General features: G+C 39.6%; 1 protein-coding gene and 1 long non-coding RNA gene across 2 annotated transcripts; one reads left to right on the top strand and one right to left on the bottom strand.

The window, feature by feature from the left end:
- Positions 1-41: 41 nt before the first annotated feature.
- hsd17b2 (hydroxysteroid (17-beta) dehydrogenase 2) lies at positions 42-11,439 on the bottom strand. Its single transcript, XM_048158706.1, has 5 exons — positions 11,049-11,439; positions 9,984-10,196; positions 7,012-7,197; positions 6,730-6,867; positions 42-717 (listed from the first exon to the last, which is right to left on the bottom strand). Exons 1-5 carry the CDS (start codon positions 11,311-11,313, stop codon positions 371-373), a joined length of 1,149 nt encoding a protein of 382 aa, XP_048014663.1. The 5' UTR covers positions 11,314-11,439; the 3' UTR covers positions 42-370.
- LOC125247420 lies at positions 2,800-6,655 on the top strand. Its single transcript, XR_007180078.1, has 2 exons — positions 2,800-4,355; positions 4,436-6,655. It is a non-coding gene; the product is annotated as an uncharacterized LOC125247420 (long non-coding RNA).
- Positions 11,440-15,260: the final 3,821 nt, after the last annotated feature.

Genomic DNA, 15,260 nt, shown 5'->3' on the forward strand with positions numbered 1-15,260 from the left:
TTCACAGGCAAAAAAGGTCCGTTTTCAATAGTATAACAATTGTAGTTATTTTCAAACCTAGCAGCTTTCTGTTGAGCAACATGGAGAATCCAAGTGACCAAATTGTACCCATTGTGAAATCTGTGTTGGAAAATTTCGCCCTCACGTGATGACTTGGATACCTGTCGGAATGACTGGATTTTGCTTGGATTTTCATGATTTCTTGAATACCTACTGAAATGACTGGATTTCACTTGCAAAAATTCGTTAAAACAATTTTTCACACCTCCATGCTAGACTTTAAAAATGACCTCTGGTGCTGTAGTATTTGCTTGCCTAAATTGTTTACATAAATGAGGTATGTAAATGTGAAGTGTATCACCAAACAGAATCACAATTCCAGAACTCTAAGTTCTGCTGGTTGGGCGTCACCAGTCATAAAGATTCGTGTGAGGATTCTGTCAGACAGTGAGGTGGGACAGTGTCTGTAGAGCAAGGGAAGAGCCCATGCTGCGGCCCCTGGGTAATAGAAGTGTTTTGGTCTCGGGGACAGTATTGCATGCTTTAAATCCTCCAGAAACAGCCCTGTGTCCGAGCTTGATGCTGAAGACATGTTGACAAGCCGCTGCTGCATTGAGCAGATGTATTCTTCTCCGTAAGACATCATCACTTCCTGAGACAAACCACTGAGGATGTCCTCCTGAGCACAATTCCACTGCTCTCTGCTGCCAAAAATATCTGAGTGTAGATGACAAAATTAGTTGTTAAAACTGCTTACAAAACCTGTCAATATAAGTGGGTCATATTTCACTCCAAAAATTTCTCCAGGAATACAAAAATAGCATTGAAGGTGAATAAATAATGACAGAAAACTATTCATTTAAAGGTGCATACAGAGTGTACACCATTCGCATAAGGACTCTACAAAAACCCAATTTCACCTACTTAGATGGAGGTTGTACTCATAATGGTTTTATATAAAAAGTGTTTAGGTGTAATGATATGGGGTAATGATATCAGAGTAAAGAGGGTAAGGGAACGTTCTGGGAATGTTAGAATAACGTTTTACAAACCAAAAACTAACATTCTATTTCCGTTAAGAAAACGCTATGGTTACTGATGTAACCCTGGTTCCTTGAGATAATGGGAACAAGCATTGCATCAGTTATGCTGATGCTTATGAGGAAAACTCCTGTTTTCTCTGAATCCTGAAGTCTGATTGGTTCATTGGGTTGATTGTGCATCTGCACAGACAAATGGTGTTTCAGCCCGCCAGAAAGGGTGGGGTGACTGCCTATAAAAGTAATACAGGTGCTGGTCATATAATTAGAATATCATCAAAAAGTTGATTTATTTATTTAAGAATTCGATTCAAAAAGTGAAACTATATTATATTCATTCATTACACACAGACTGATATATTTCAAATGTTTATTTCTTTTCATTTTGATGATTATAACTGACAACTAAGGAAAATCCCAAATTCAGTATCTCAGAAAATTAGAATATTACTTAAGACCAATACAAAGAAAGGATTTTTAGAAATCTTGGCCAACTGAAAAATATGAACATGAAAAGTATGAGCATGTACAACACTCAATACTTAGTTTGGGCTCCTTTTGCCTGAATTACTGCAGCAATGCGGCGTGGCATGGAGTCGATCAGTCTGTGGCACTGCTCAGGTGTTATGAGAGCCCAGGTTGCTCTGATAGTGGCCTTCAGATCTTCTGCATTGTTGGGTCTGGCATATCGCATCTTCCTCTTCACAATACCCCATAGATTTTCTATGGGGTTAAGGTCAGGCGAGTTTGCTGGCCAGTTAAGAACAGGGATACCATGGTCCTTAAACCAGGTACTGGTAGCTTTGGCACTGTGTGCAGGTGCCAAGTCCTGTTGGAAAATGAAATCTGCATCTCCACAAAGTTGGTCAGCAGTAGGAAGCATGAAGTGCTCTAAAACTTCCTGGTATATGGCTGCGTTGACCTTGGACCTCAGAAAACACAGTGGACCAACACCAGCAGATGACATGGCACCCCAAACCATCACTGACTGTAGAAACTTTACACTGGACCTCAAGCAACATGGATTGTGTGCCTCTCCTCTCTTCCTCCAGACTCTGGGACCCTGATTTCCAAAGGAAATGCAAAATTTACTTTCATCAGGGAACATAACTTTGGACCACTCAGCAGCAGTCCAGTCCTTTTTGTCTTTAGCCCAGGCGAGACGCTTCTGACGCTGTCTGTTGTTCAAGAGTGGCTTGACACAAGGAATGCGACAGCTGAAACTCATGTCTTGCATACATCTGTGTGTAGTGGTTCTTGAAGTACTGACTCCAGCTGCAGTCCACTCTTTGTGAATCTCCCCCACATTTTTGAATGGGTTTTGTTTCACAATCCTCTCCAGGGTGCAGTTATCCCTATTGCTTGTACACTTTTTTCTACCACATCTTTTCCTTCTCTTCGCCTCTCTATTAATGTGCTTGGACACAGAGCTCTGTGAACAGCCAGCCTCTTTTGCAATGACCTTTTTGTGTCTTGCCCTCCTTGTGCAAGGTGTCAATGGTCGTCTTTTGGACAACTGTCAAGTCAGCAGTCTTCCCCATGATTGTGTAGCCTACAGAACGAGACTGAGAGTCCATTTAAAGTTTTATGTTTTAAGTTATTTAGCTGATTAGAGTGTGGCACCAGGTGTCTTCAATATTGAACCTTTTCACAATATTCAAATTTTCTGAGATACTGAATTTGGGATTTTCCTTAGTTGTCAGTTATAATCATCAAAATTAAAAGAAATAAAGATTTGAAATATATCAGTCTGTGTGTAATGAATGACTATAATATACACATTTCACTTTTTGAATGGAATTAGTGAAATAAAACTTTTTGATGATATTCTAATTATATGACCAGCACCTGTACAGAAACACCATCAGTCAGAATCTTTCGACTGAGGAGCACTTAGCATGACTTACTGGGCAGTGTAGTGACATGACAAGCTACGCATTGTTTGTTCCCATTGTGTCAGGGAACCAGGGTTATGTGAGTAACCATAGCATTCCCTTTCAATACGGTTCACTCGCATTGTGTCAGTTTTGCTGATGCTTATGAGGAACTTAAAGGGATAGTTTACCCAAAAATGAAAATTATTCAATGATTTACTCACCCTCAAGCCATCCTAGGTGAATATTACTATCTTCTTTTAGACGAACACAAAAAATATAAAAATATCCTAAGCCCCCGAGGTTTATAATGATTAAGAATGGCAGCCCAAATTTTGAAGACAAAAAAAAAAAAAAAAGCACCCATCCTTAAAAAAATTAATCCATATGACTCTAGGGGGTTAATAAAGGCCTTCTGAAGGGAATCAATGCATTTGTGTAAGACAAATATCCTTATTTAAAACTTTATAAAGTAAAATAACAAGCTTCTGGTGCGACATTCATATGCATTTGACGTATGTCCAAAAAGTGTTAACTTCCATTAAGTAATACACAATGCCATGACATGTCATGTTCTACACTACGTCATGACGTGTAACGGATAAACGGTTACCTGTTTTAGTATTGTATTTTAGCTACCTTATTCTTGTTGATTTCTTAGTGTGTATTTGGGAAATCACTTGTAGTACCACAAGGAGCAGCTTGAGGGCGCTAGTGCCTGGAAGTAACCGGACATATAAGCTTGGGCACCATAGAGTAAGTTAGTTGGATATTAGTAAAATAACATCTGCTTATTTAAGTGTGTATGCTGTAGAGTTAGTTGCCATTTTGGAAGCAGTAGAGTGGATTGTAGAAAAAGTGGTGCCAACAGCAGTGGCATAATGAAACAAAAGGGAGGCATTTATATTCTATACAAAACAAAGTGGGTGTATCAAGAGATAATGGTATGAGTAGGAGAGAACAAGCCATTTTAAGCAGAATAAGAATGGGGCATAGAAACTTTAATGGCACTCTATGTATTACGGGGCAACACCCAACAGGAGTGTGCACCCAGTGTCAGGAGTGTGAGACAGTTGAGCATGTTTTAATATCTTGTGGGAGGTTTATTCAAGAAAGACAAGAAATGATGACCCAGTTACAGAGTTTAGGACGGGTAGAGGGAAATGTTAAAAGTATTTTAGAATGTGCAGAGAAACAAAAAGGCAGGAAATACTTAAAAGGTTTTTTTTAAAAGAAACTGGATTGGAAAAGAGAATATAGTGTAAAAGGAATTTAATTCAGTAGATGGCACTAATGCGACAAATTGGATGCCAGCTGTAAAACCTCGAAGAAGAAGTAAGTTTGTTTGTTTAGTAGAGGGAAGCTTCATGGTTTGAACTCGTGCTACCTTCTTGCTCATCTAAAGTCCTTTGTTTAGAACTCTTTGAGTTTCTGCTCAACTGTGAGTATGGATTGACTTTATTCCTGATGTTGTGTTTGTGAAATAAGGTTACTGATGTTGGCTATTTGCTTTCTTTCTAGAAAGGAGTTTTTAATGTCACGTGTGCCTTATCATTGTGTTCCTTGTGAGAGCACTTATTGGTTATTAGAGACCTCGAATCCTAGTTTAACTCAAGCTGGTAGCGAAGCTACAGCACATGGCCTTAACTTACACGGTGCTGTGGATGACTCAACAAACGACGTTGACTGCAGTTATTTCTCTCATGTGGATTATAGAATTTCAAACATTGCATCGCACTCAAATAACCTTGTGGATTTAAAGCTCATTTCATCTTCATCTCTTCAACTCATCAAAAGACTGGACATTCAAACGCTAAGTTTACTTCATCTCATTGACTCATTTAAAAGAGACAAAGTTTGCTTTCCATTTTATTCATTGACTTTGTGGCACATGTATATAAGCACTTGTGGGGAAAATAAAATAGGTTTATAAGATCATTTGTTTTGTGAAGTGGTTTTTATATATATCAATAAATGTCAAAAATCTGTTGAACCCCTCAGAGTAACATCTAAAAAACAAAGGAGGTACAGAATCAAAGTTTCTCTGTGAGCTGACAACTTGAAAGTGCTTGATTCGAGAGCCCCTCGATCAGCTGTATAAAGAGAGTTTCAGACCGCAGTCGGAGCGTGCTACATAATACGTAATTATTTTTAGACTGACAACACCTTTGCTTGAAGAGCAGGGATGTCCAGGTTGTAAAATCTGATGAAAGTGGATGGCGAAGACCAGCCAGCCACCGCAAAGATATCTGCAATAGAGACTCTGATAGACCAAGCACAAGAGGAGGCCATACCTCTAGTGGAGTGGGCCCTCAATCCTAAGGGGCACAAGTCGACGGACTTGTAAGCCAAACCAGCAGCCCTTTAGTGTGTCCTCTAAAGCTGCTCTGATTGCCGAAACTGGCCAGAGTCTCCATTCCCCCGGCGGCAGTCCACCACGTGAAAGCATGTCCACTCCTACATTCAAGGAGCCTGGCACGTGAACCAACATCAATGAGCTGAGGTTCTTCTGTGCCCATAGGAGAAGACAACTTGCCAGTCTGTGAAGAGGGCAAGACCTGATACCTTGGTTGTTTATGAAGGCAACCACCGTCCTGTTGTCAGAGCAGACCAGGACATGATGACCTCTGAGTTCTGTCCAGAACTCATTGAAGGCCAAGATTACCGCCAACATCTCTAGACGGTTAATGTGCTAATTCATCAAGGGAGTCACACATGAGTCGAAAGCTATTCTTCCATCACATAGAGCATCCCAACCCATCTTGGAGGCATCTGTCATGACCACTTTCCATCTGGAAACAAAGACCTGCATTATCCCGTTCTGATAAAGGTGGGAAGACTTCCAAGGAACCAAGGCCTTGACACAGCGGTGGGTCACCCTGAGAGAGTGTTGGCCCATTTGCCACAAATGAGGTGGGACACGACCTTTTAACCAATGCTGAAGTGGTCGCATATGGAGCAGGCCAAGTGGAACTACTGAGGAAGCTGCCGCCATCAGGTTTATTGATGACTCATATGAGCTCTGAGTCCACATGGGGCCGCACATCATCAGTCTCTTTAAGCAGCGGAGGGACGGAGTCATCACCGGAGTTTGCCCACTCACCACACTCAGAAGCTGCCAGAGACATCAAATTTAATTCGATGTTAGACCCGCCACTCGCAGCAGATGAGGGGCGCTGATCTTCACTGCTCAGGCTGGTGGCTCCGCTTCTTCCTTCACCTCGGCTCGAGAGGATAAGGAGATGTGGGAGTGGGCACACTGAAAAGTGCGATTCGATCACACCATGATGCGAGGCTCAGCTTCTCTCAGTGTGGGAAGCTGGAGTCTAGAAGAGCCCCTATGACTAAGGATATTTTTAAATATATATCTGATTGTGTTCGTCTGAAAGAAGATAGTCATATACACCTAGAATGGCTTGTGGGTGAGTAAATCATGGGATAATTTTCATTGTGAACTATCCATTTAAGGGCTGTTCACACCATAGACAATAACTTTAACAGTAGCTATAACTATAGTTTTAATTTTCTAATTCTTCAAGAATAGTGAAGTCCACACCACGTATATAATGATAATGACACAGATTAACAATATGGTTGGAATTCATTTTAGGACAATTTTCTTCCATCTTATGAATGATCAAAAACACTTGACAGCCAATCAGAATCCATTTGCCTCCAGTACATGCATTTAAACCAACAGATGACATAAATATCACTTATAATAAACAGAATGTGATTGATCATTGGTGTGGACTCTAATATCATTATAGTCTTTGTAATTATGGCTCCTGGTGTGAAGGGGCCTTAGTTCTCACTTGTTTTGAAAGCTCCAGGTTGAATGATGATGACTCTGACTCCCCAGCGTGAGAGTTCTTGTCTGATCGTTCCATTGTACATGATCATCGCTGCCTTAGATGCACCATAGCCTGCAAACCCAGGAAGTGGAACTTCTCCTGAAGGAAACCAATGATGTGATTGTTTTCAAAGCTGTTGCAGCTAATTAGTATTTTAGACACCTTTAATTGGTTTATGCTATATGTTTTGTGAGAGACTGCTGAGTAACTTGAGTTAGTATTCCAAAAATAATTCAAGTTTACCTCCCAAACTGGATACGCTGATTATTCTTCCTTTTGATTGTCGTATCAGAGGCAGAAAGACTTGTGTTATCTCCACACTACCAATGAAATTCACATCTAAGCATTTTTTATACATTTTAATTGGCAGAATTTCTCCATCACACACGTATCCCAGCACTCCTGCATTGTTCACTAGTGCCCAGAGTCCTGCCCACAAGAAACAAGTAATGAAAAATAACACACTTATCTCTATACACTAAACTTTAAACAGTAACATTTCTTTGTAAGTGTTAGTAAAACTTGCTAACTATGCTAGCGAGATGTGAGAGGTCACCAGGGAATTGCTATGTGGTCGCTAACTTGAGTGGTTTGAAGCATGTTGCAATGCGGATATTTTGGGAACTACTATGTGGTTTCTAAAGTGCTCTAGGGGGTTGCTTTGCAGTCACTAAGGTGTTTTTGGTGTTATTAAGTGGTCACCAGTGTGTTCTACGTGATTTCTAGGTTGTTGCTAAGTGGTTGTTAGGGTGTTCTGGATAGTTTCTAGAATTTAGCAAAGTGGTCGTTTTGGGTAGTTGCAAGGATGTTGCTAAAATGTCGCTTGGGTGTTCTGGGGGGGGGGGGGGTGTTCAGTTTTTAAGATGTTCTGGGTGGCTATGCAGTTAATATGATGTTCTAGGTGATTTTAGGTTGTTAAGTGGTTACTAGGTTGTTCTGGGTGATTGCTAGGATGTTGCTAAGTGGTTGCATATGGTTTTCTGTGTCTATGCTATGCTGTTGCTTGAGTGTTCCTATGAAGATGCTAAGTATGTGTTCTGGATAGATGCTATGTGGTTTCTAGGGTGTTCTTGATTGTTGCTAAGATGTTGCTGGTGGTTACTAAGGTCTTCTGGTTGGCTGCTATGGCATTGCTAAGCGGTTACTAGGGTGTTCTAGGAAGCTGCTACAGTATATGATAGCTAGAGTGTTCTGGACAGTTGGATATTGCTAGGATGTTGCCAAGTAGTCAGTTTCCAAGTGAGTGTTCTGGCTGGGTGCTGTGGGATTGTTATAATATTCTAGATGGTTGCTAGGATATTGCTAAGTGGTTGCTGGGTGTTTTAGGTGGTTGCTGTGCTGCTGCTAAGGTGCTTTTGGTGTTTTTTTGGATGTTCTAACTTCTGAGTGGTTGCTATGTAGTTTCTAAGGCAGGGCTGGGCAATTCTGGCCATCGAGATCCACTTTCCTGTAGAGTTTTGCTGCGTTCTGCCATAAATAAAGCATAAAGCTCTGTATGCTTTCGAATCACTCTCGCAGTACTATGATGTCACACACCGATCGGTCTGCACAGCACCTCTTCAAGTCGAACACACCTTAAATCTGCAGTGGTCAGGTGGTACAAGTCATAACTCTCAGAAAATTACCAGTTTACACGTAATTACAAGTTCTACAAGCATGTGAAGGCTTTTTATAGTTCAGAATTGTTATGGTAATTGTGACATGGCGTGAACGCACTTTTTAGCTCCAACCCTGATCAAACTCTAGTAATCCTGAAGACTGTGATTAGCTTGTTAAGGTGTGTTTGATTACAGCTAGAGCTAATGCTGTGTTCCATTTACCTCGAAGGAGCGATGTTGGAGTTGGGAATGATGTTACACCTGAGTCGACCGCATCCCAGTACATGGAGTAGAAAACCATGATGGACGCATCCAGGCAAACCTTTATTGTGCTGAGAAGCCATAATGGATTCTGAAGTTGGGATTGTTGCACTTCCCCCAGTTTCTCAGCCAAAAATCCAACTTGAGGGAGTGTTCCAGTTAAAAGTTCCAACTGGGGACTAGGACTTTCCCACATCCAAAGACAAAAGGAACGCACTATAAACTCAGCAGGAAATTGATCTTGAGGACCAGAGCTGCCCACCCCTGTTCAAGGGTATTCTGAATGGTTGCTATGTGGTGGCTGTGGTGTTCTAGGTCAGGGTTTCTCAACTCTGGCCCTCGAGGCACACTTTTCTGCAGAGTTTAGCTCCAACCCTGCTCCAATCAAACTTACCTGCCTGAAACATTCTAGTAATCCTGAAGACCTTGTTTAGATTGGTCAAATGCAAATGTGCCACACAAGTCCTGAAAAGTGAAGCTGAAGCATTTATATGGCTCCCTGGTGGCTGGCTGATGGGACACAAGCCAAACTAAGCAATCCAATTACACTTAAAAATTTTAACATTTGAATCCAAAGATAGTTTCTGTCATTTTAGGTAGTTCTTATTACGTAGACAAATGTTCAAGTGTTCATTTTACCAGTAAGTTAGGTTTTAATTTTTGTTTTTTTGATGCTATAAAAACGGGGTGTAATGTCATGATTGAGTCTGTGGGAGTGGGAATGTGGGTGGGACTTTATTGGTGCATTCACACGGGGCATCAACGTTAACGCTTCTCATTTACTTTGAATCGGTGATGTAGTAATGCATTGCCAAAATGAATTGTGGTTTGTTGCGTTGCTCATGGCAGAAGTTGAAAATTTTTCAAACACCAATGCAAGCATCACGCCTTATGCAAATACCCTAGTGCAGACGCTAGCCAATTGCATTCATGTGACACTGAAAAGTAATGTGATTGGCTTGACCATGACACCAGCCAAGTGTTGATGCCGATGCCCCATGTGAATGAAGCATAATACCACAGCTCCACTACTGCGTAGACTCAGCCTCTAAAAGACATAATCGGAAATGAAGGTTACTTGGGTATTTTGGCTTAATTGTTCTACAGTGCAAGTAAGTGGAGATGCATTGTCCATCTACTTTGCAGTCTATGGTCAGGTGTGTTTGATTAGGGTTAGAGCTAAACTCTGCAGGAAAGTGGACTTTGAGGGCCCGAGTTGAGAACCCCTGTTCTAAGTGTCTGCTTACTGGCCCAAATCTCAAGTGATCATGAGTATTAGTAATAAGGATGCTTGCTTTATAAAATACCACCAATAAGATCAGATGTCGACACCATGTTTAGCAGTCCTGTTCTTACCTGCTTTGCCTGTTTGGCTCTTGATATACTGATGTGCCTGTGTGATCTGGCTGCTGTTGGTGATGTCTAACTGTAGGACGGTGAGGTTTGGAGATGCAGCTTTCTTCAGCTTCAGAGCTCCAGGACTGAGTTCATCCAGAACCCCCGCAAACACCCTCATCCCAGCACTGTCCAAAAACCTGGCCAGATCATGACCAAAACCCGAATCACAACCTGTGCAACATACACAATCTCAATTCCTTACACAATCACACCACCATTCCAACATTTCATTGCAATGTGGGTAATAGTGGTTAGCTGCCACATAATCGTGCAGCAATTCATGTTTTTTTATCATTTTGATCTATGTAAAGTGACATCACAAGAATGCAGCAGTGATTTATGGTCTTATGGGAACCAGTGAAGTTAAGTTAAGTTCAAAGAGCAAAGTTCACTAGGACAACAGAGAAAAAAATGTTTCCTACTGGGTTAAATGTTCACATTTCATCCCAAATTTACCCCTAAATTCATTATTATTACACAGACACACACGTATATATATATATATATAATTAATTAATGTATTACAGTATCATTTATTTTTTTTATTATCAGCATAAATGGAGTGCAACAAATACTAATGTATAGATGTTTTTAAAATTAAATTAAAAATAAACTGATTTTCTTCTCAAATTATAGTAATGAAAACAAGAGTAAATTACCCAAAAAGTACCCAAAAGTAAATCTAGATGCATTATGAGAATGAGAATTATTTATTTTACTGTATTGTTTTATTACATTAATGGGAATTTGGGAGGAAATGTGCTTAACTGTCATAAAAAAAAAAAACTGTCACAATGCAAAAAAATCACAATGGTCCTAAAAACAGTCTTCATTTCTTAGTGCAAGTTTTAGTTTCTTATTTCTAACATTTGATTTGGAGGTGAAATATGACCTTGTTCTGGAAGGGTTTCATAAGAGATACCCTACTACACTATGCTGTGAATACATTAATATATGCTGACCTTCAGAATATATACAAATGTACATAAACAGAATTTAAGAGCAAACAGGATGGTGTCTTACCTGTGATCAGTACCGCCTTGTCCAGGGTAGGCAACATGACCTCTTCTCTCCCTACATAGTAGATCACACTACACAGCACACTCACAAGCCCCACTTTAAGAACACTTGAATGGACCAAACAGCTCAACATCACTCCGGAAACCACAAGCAGCACCAACCACCTCACTGGCCGGCCTTGAGCAACACGCAGAAGCAGTTGCCCAACACATATTACCACGAGTAGATCGTATAGAAAGTCCAGGCAGCCTTCTACAATTTCCTCCATTTCTACACAACACACAGGAGTGAAGCAGCCAATGCTATCAGGAGATCTAGAAAGGCGCCTGTGAGATTATAACCCGTCTATTGTGCTCAGCTGGTTTGATGAGTGTGTGAATCTTGTAAATCTTCAGGTTTATGCTTTACTGCACATAGAAATTAATCACGCCCCTTAACCAGTGCATATGTTGTATATTTAGGCATGTCTAAACGTGCTGTAGAGTGGTGTCACTAGAGGTGAATTATATCATTGTATTACTGTATGTAACACTACACAGAAGTTCACAAAAAGTCCATCTTTCATCTCAAGAAACTTACATGGAAACAAACGGAAACTTTAAAATAAAATAATATGTGTGACAGAATTTAATATGTGCTTTTAACAACATAAACATAACTGGATGCATTTACTGATGAATTGCGAAATTGTACTTGGCTCAAAGGTCTTCTGGCCTGACATTTAAAGAAACATTTGGATCTAATTTCACAACCAGCTTTAGTATCCTGTTCATGTAATTCTAGATGAATTTTGTACAAATGCATTTCTACATTTTCCAGGTGAGATTAACAGATTTTGGTACAAACTGATTTGGTAAAGCATTATACTTTATGTTTCTTTGAAGTAACCTGAGACCTTTATAGCTTGGCAACATTCCTGTAAAACAAAGATAACTCCATTCATGATCTTATTGATTGCTAGCATTATCAATCGCAAATTCCAGCAGTTCCCAAGTTTGATTTGTTGATAGGAACACCATTCAAGGACTGAAAAATTATGTCGAACCATCCTACTTGACAGCATATGCCAAGGTAAACACACACACACACACACTCCTAAAACCTAAGAATGCAAGCATGTATTAGTGTAGTTTGTATACAGTAGCTGCAACGTTAGCAGGTTTGCTAATTCAGGGAGAAATTTCTCTCTTCAACTCAAGACATTGAGCGGTGTAACATTACCAAATAATGCCGGTGAGTTTTAATTTTCATTAAATGCAAATGAAACAGCTAAACATAGCAAAAAAAGAAAGGGGTGGGGGAGAAGAGGGATTCAACTAAGGGGCTGTTTACACGACATCGTTTTCAACTAAAAAAATACAAATTTGGCCTATGCGTTTTGGCCATTCATGTTTGGGGCCTGAAAACGGGATTCAAAGTGCAAGTTTTTGAAAACTACCATTATCATCTCCGTGTAAACTACAAAAACACGAATTTGGAAAAATGGTGACATGCATATTAGGTGTTCAGTCGCTATAGGGGTGGGAATCTTTAGTCACCTCACGATCCGATTCCAAAACGATTCTTTATCTACTTTATTATTATTATTAATTAATTAGATTAATTTTCGACTTGAAAATCTTAAAATCCTTACGTTTACCTATTCTTAAATAATTATAAATACTTTTTAAAATAATTACAAATTGAAAAAAATTTATTAAAACAATTGTATATTAAAGGGTTAGTTCACTCAAAAATGAAAATTCTGTCATTTATTACGGAGCATAATGAATCAGAGTGTCGAATCAGTGGTTCAGAGTGCCAAAGTCACATGATTTCAGCAGTTTGGTGGTTTGACACGCGATCCGAATCATGATTCGATATGCTGATTCATAACGCTGCAAAGCTTCCTGAAGTAGTATTTTGAAATCGACCATCACTAAATAAGTCGTTATTTTGTTTTGTTTTTTGGCACACCACTTTATAATATTAATATTGAACCACTGTACTCACATGAACTGATTTAAATATGTTTTTAGTACCTTAAAACCTCTTCAGCTCTGCAGCATATTTTGAATTTTTTACAGAATTAGGCATACCAGAATTTAAAAGAGAGCCCTACTCGCATACTTTGGAATAAATAGATAAAAATGGTCTCATTTTACAGAAAACTCTCTACATTTTAAAACATGGGTAAAATATTGCATATTTTGGATTTTATATGTTTACAATACTGTGATAAACACTAACAAAAAGTCAGATTTTTATTATTTTTTTTATTAAGTTTTTATTTAAGAGTCTGTAATTTAGGACATGTTTGGTCTATGTCGCTTCAGACAATCTCTTTTGATTCCACTAGGTGGCAATAAACAGGAGAAAAAAAGAATTTTTTTGATAACATCTTCTAAGCAAAAGTTTTTTAGCTTTAATCGAAAGGAGGCGTTAGACTCTCCAAGTGTACTTTTACAGTCACCATTTTTGATTTCTGAAACCAGTAGGCATACCTGAACTTAAAAGACAGCCCTACCCACATACTTTGGAATAAATTGATAAAAATGGTCTTATTTTACAGAAAACTCTCAGAAGTTTAACACAAGTGCAAGATAATAAAAGCACGCAATAATTCGCTAAAAACGCCATCCAAAATCACAAACCAACTTCCAATCAAATCCCGTTTGATGGCGCGCACGCGATTCGTGTTCTTTAGTCCCACCTCCTCAACTTTGGAAAGGAAAAACTCGGGCTCTGAATGGTCTAGAAGCTTGATCGATGTGTCTATGGAGAGGGGGGGGGGGTCGTCAGCTTTCATGACATAGGACGCACTGCGTGATGACATCATTGCAAGTCGACAGAAATCAAAGAGAGTCAAATACTGGTCATAAATGTTTTACGCTGCATCGCGTGTTTTGATCTGCGCATCTGAGACATATTATAGTGGCGTTTAGCCATGCATGCTCACAGACACACGAGAATGGTCTCATTTTGAAGAAAACAACCTAAAGTAAAAGCTGATATAGGATATTTTAGGCTAGTATGTGAGCACAGATGTAGTTATCAGTGCAGAAATGATGCATAAGTTTGCTTGTTCACAGGAGTCATTTCAGTTTTCGTGATTCTTTTGAAAATTATTCTTTGTTATGTCACTATAATGTATAAGATCTGTGAAATAAAGTACACAGTAACATTCCTGAGAGTGAGAGCTTTCATTTGATGTATGACTTGTCTAGGTTTGGTGAGTTTGTGTGCTAGAAATATGAAATATGAACATTATTCATCTGATTTTCTCAAGGGGGCGTTTTTGCGGAAGAACGAATTTAGACCTTATTATTTTCTTTTATGTAAAATTAATGCAAATATCATGGGACTTGCAAGAAAGCAGAGGTTCTACGCTTTCAAAAAATACCATGTATGACTAGTTTTGTGCATCACAGTTTATAGATTTTTAAAAAATAATATCATGACCCCCCCGTGGACCCACCGGTGGGTCCTAGGGTGTGGCCAGTGGATCTTGAGAGAGGAAATGCCATTGCTGGTTATGGAGGCCTCACTGAGCCATCGGATTTCAACAAAAATAACTTAATTTGTGTTCTGAAGATTAACGAAGGTCTTACGGGTGTGGAACGGCATGAGGGTGAGTAATATGACAGAATTTTCATTTTTGGGTGAACTAACCCTTTAAGAATTTTAAACAAATATAACTTCAAAACATACAAGCAACTAGTAATAAAAACGAGCAAAGAAACATATTACAATCAATAAACAAAGAGAGCTTTCAGTATAAGATTATCTGAACGTCTTCCATTCAAGAGCTGTGAGTGATTTTTCTCTCATCTTTACTGTTGTATAGACATGGGGAGATGCATTCAGGCACAGATCTCTTTTAAAAAGTAATGCGGTTTATCCTGTCCGTTTCGTGTTTACATTAATTCTGCGTCATAAAATCATTTTGAGACGCAAGAAAATTAAACCACTCAAGGCCCTTTCACACAGGACGCGACAGCGGCACCACTGCGCTATGAAACCCATTTATTTCAATGGCTTTGCGCCATTGGTTGCTGCGTCGACCAAAGCGCACGCGCAGCGGAGGCTGAAGCCTTGTTTACACTGCAGGCTGCAACGCGGCTACCGGAGCTGATTCGCGGCCACTGGTCAATGCGGTGTACACCAGACGCGCCGCGGCACTTTTCAGAATCAGAAGCAGCTCACCGCGCCGCTTCGCTAAAGATAGGCGCCTCG

This window comes from Megalobrama amblycephala, linkage group LG15 (genome assembly GCF_018812025.1).
Source record: "Megalobrama amblycephala isolate DHTTF-2021 linkage group LG15, ASM1881202v1, whole genome shotgun sequence".
Lineage (NCBI taxonomy): Eukaryota > Metazoa > Chordata > Actinopteri > Cypriniformes > Xenocyprididae > Megalobrama > Megalobrama amblycephala.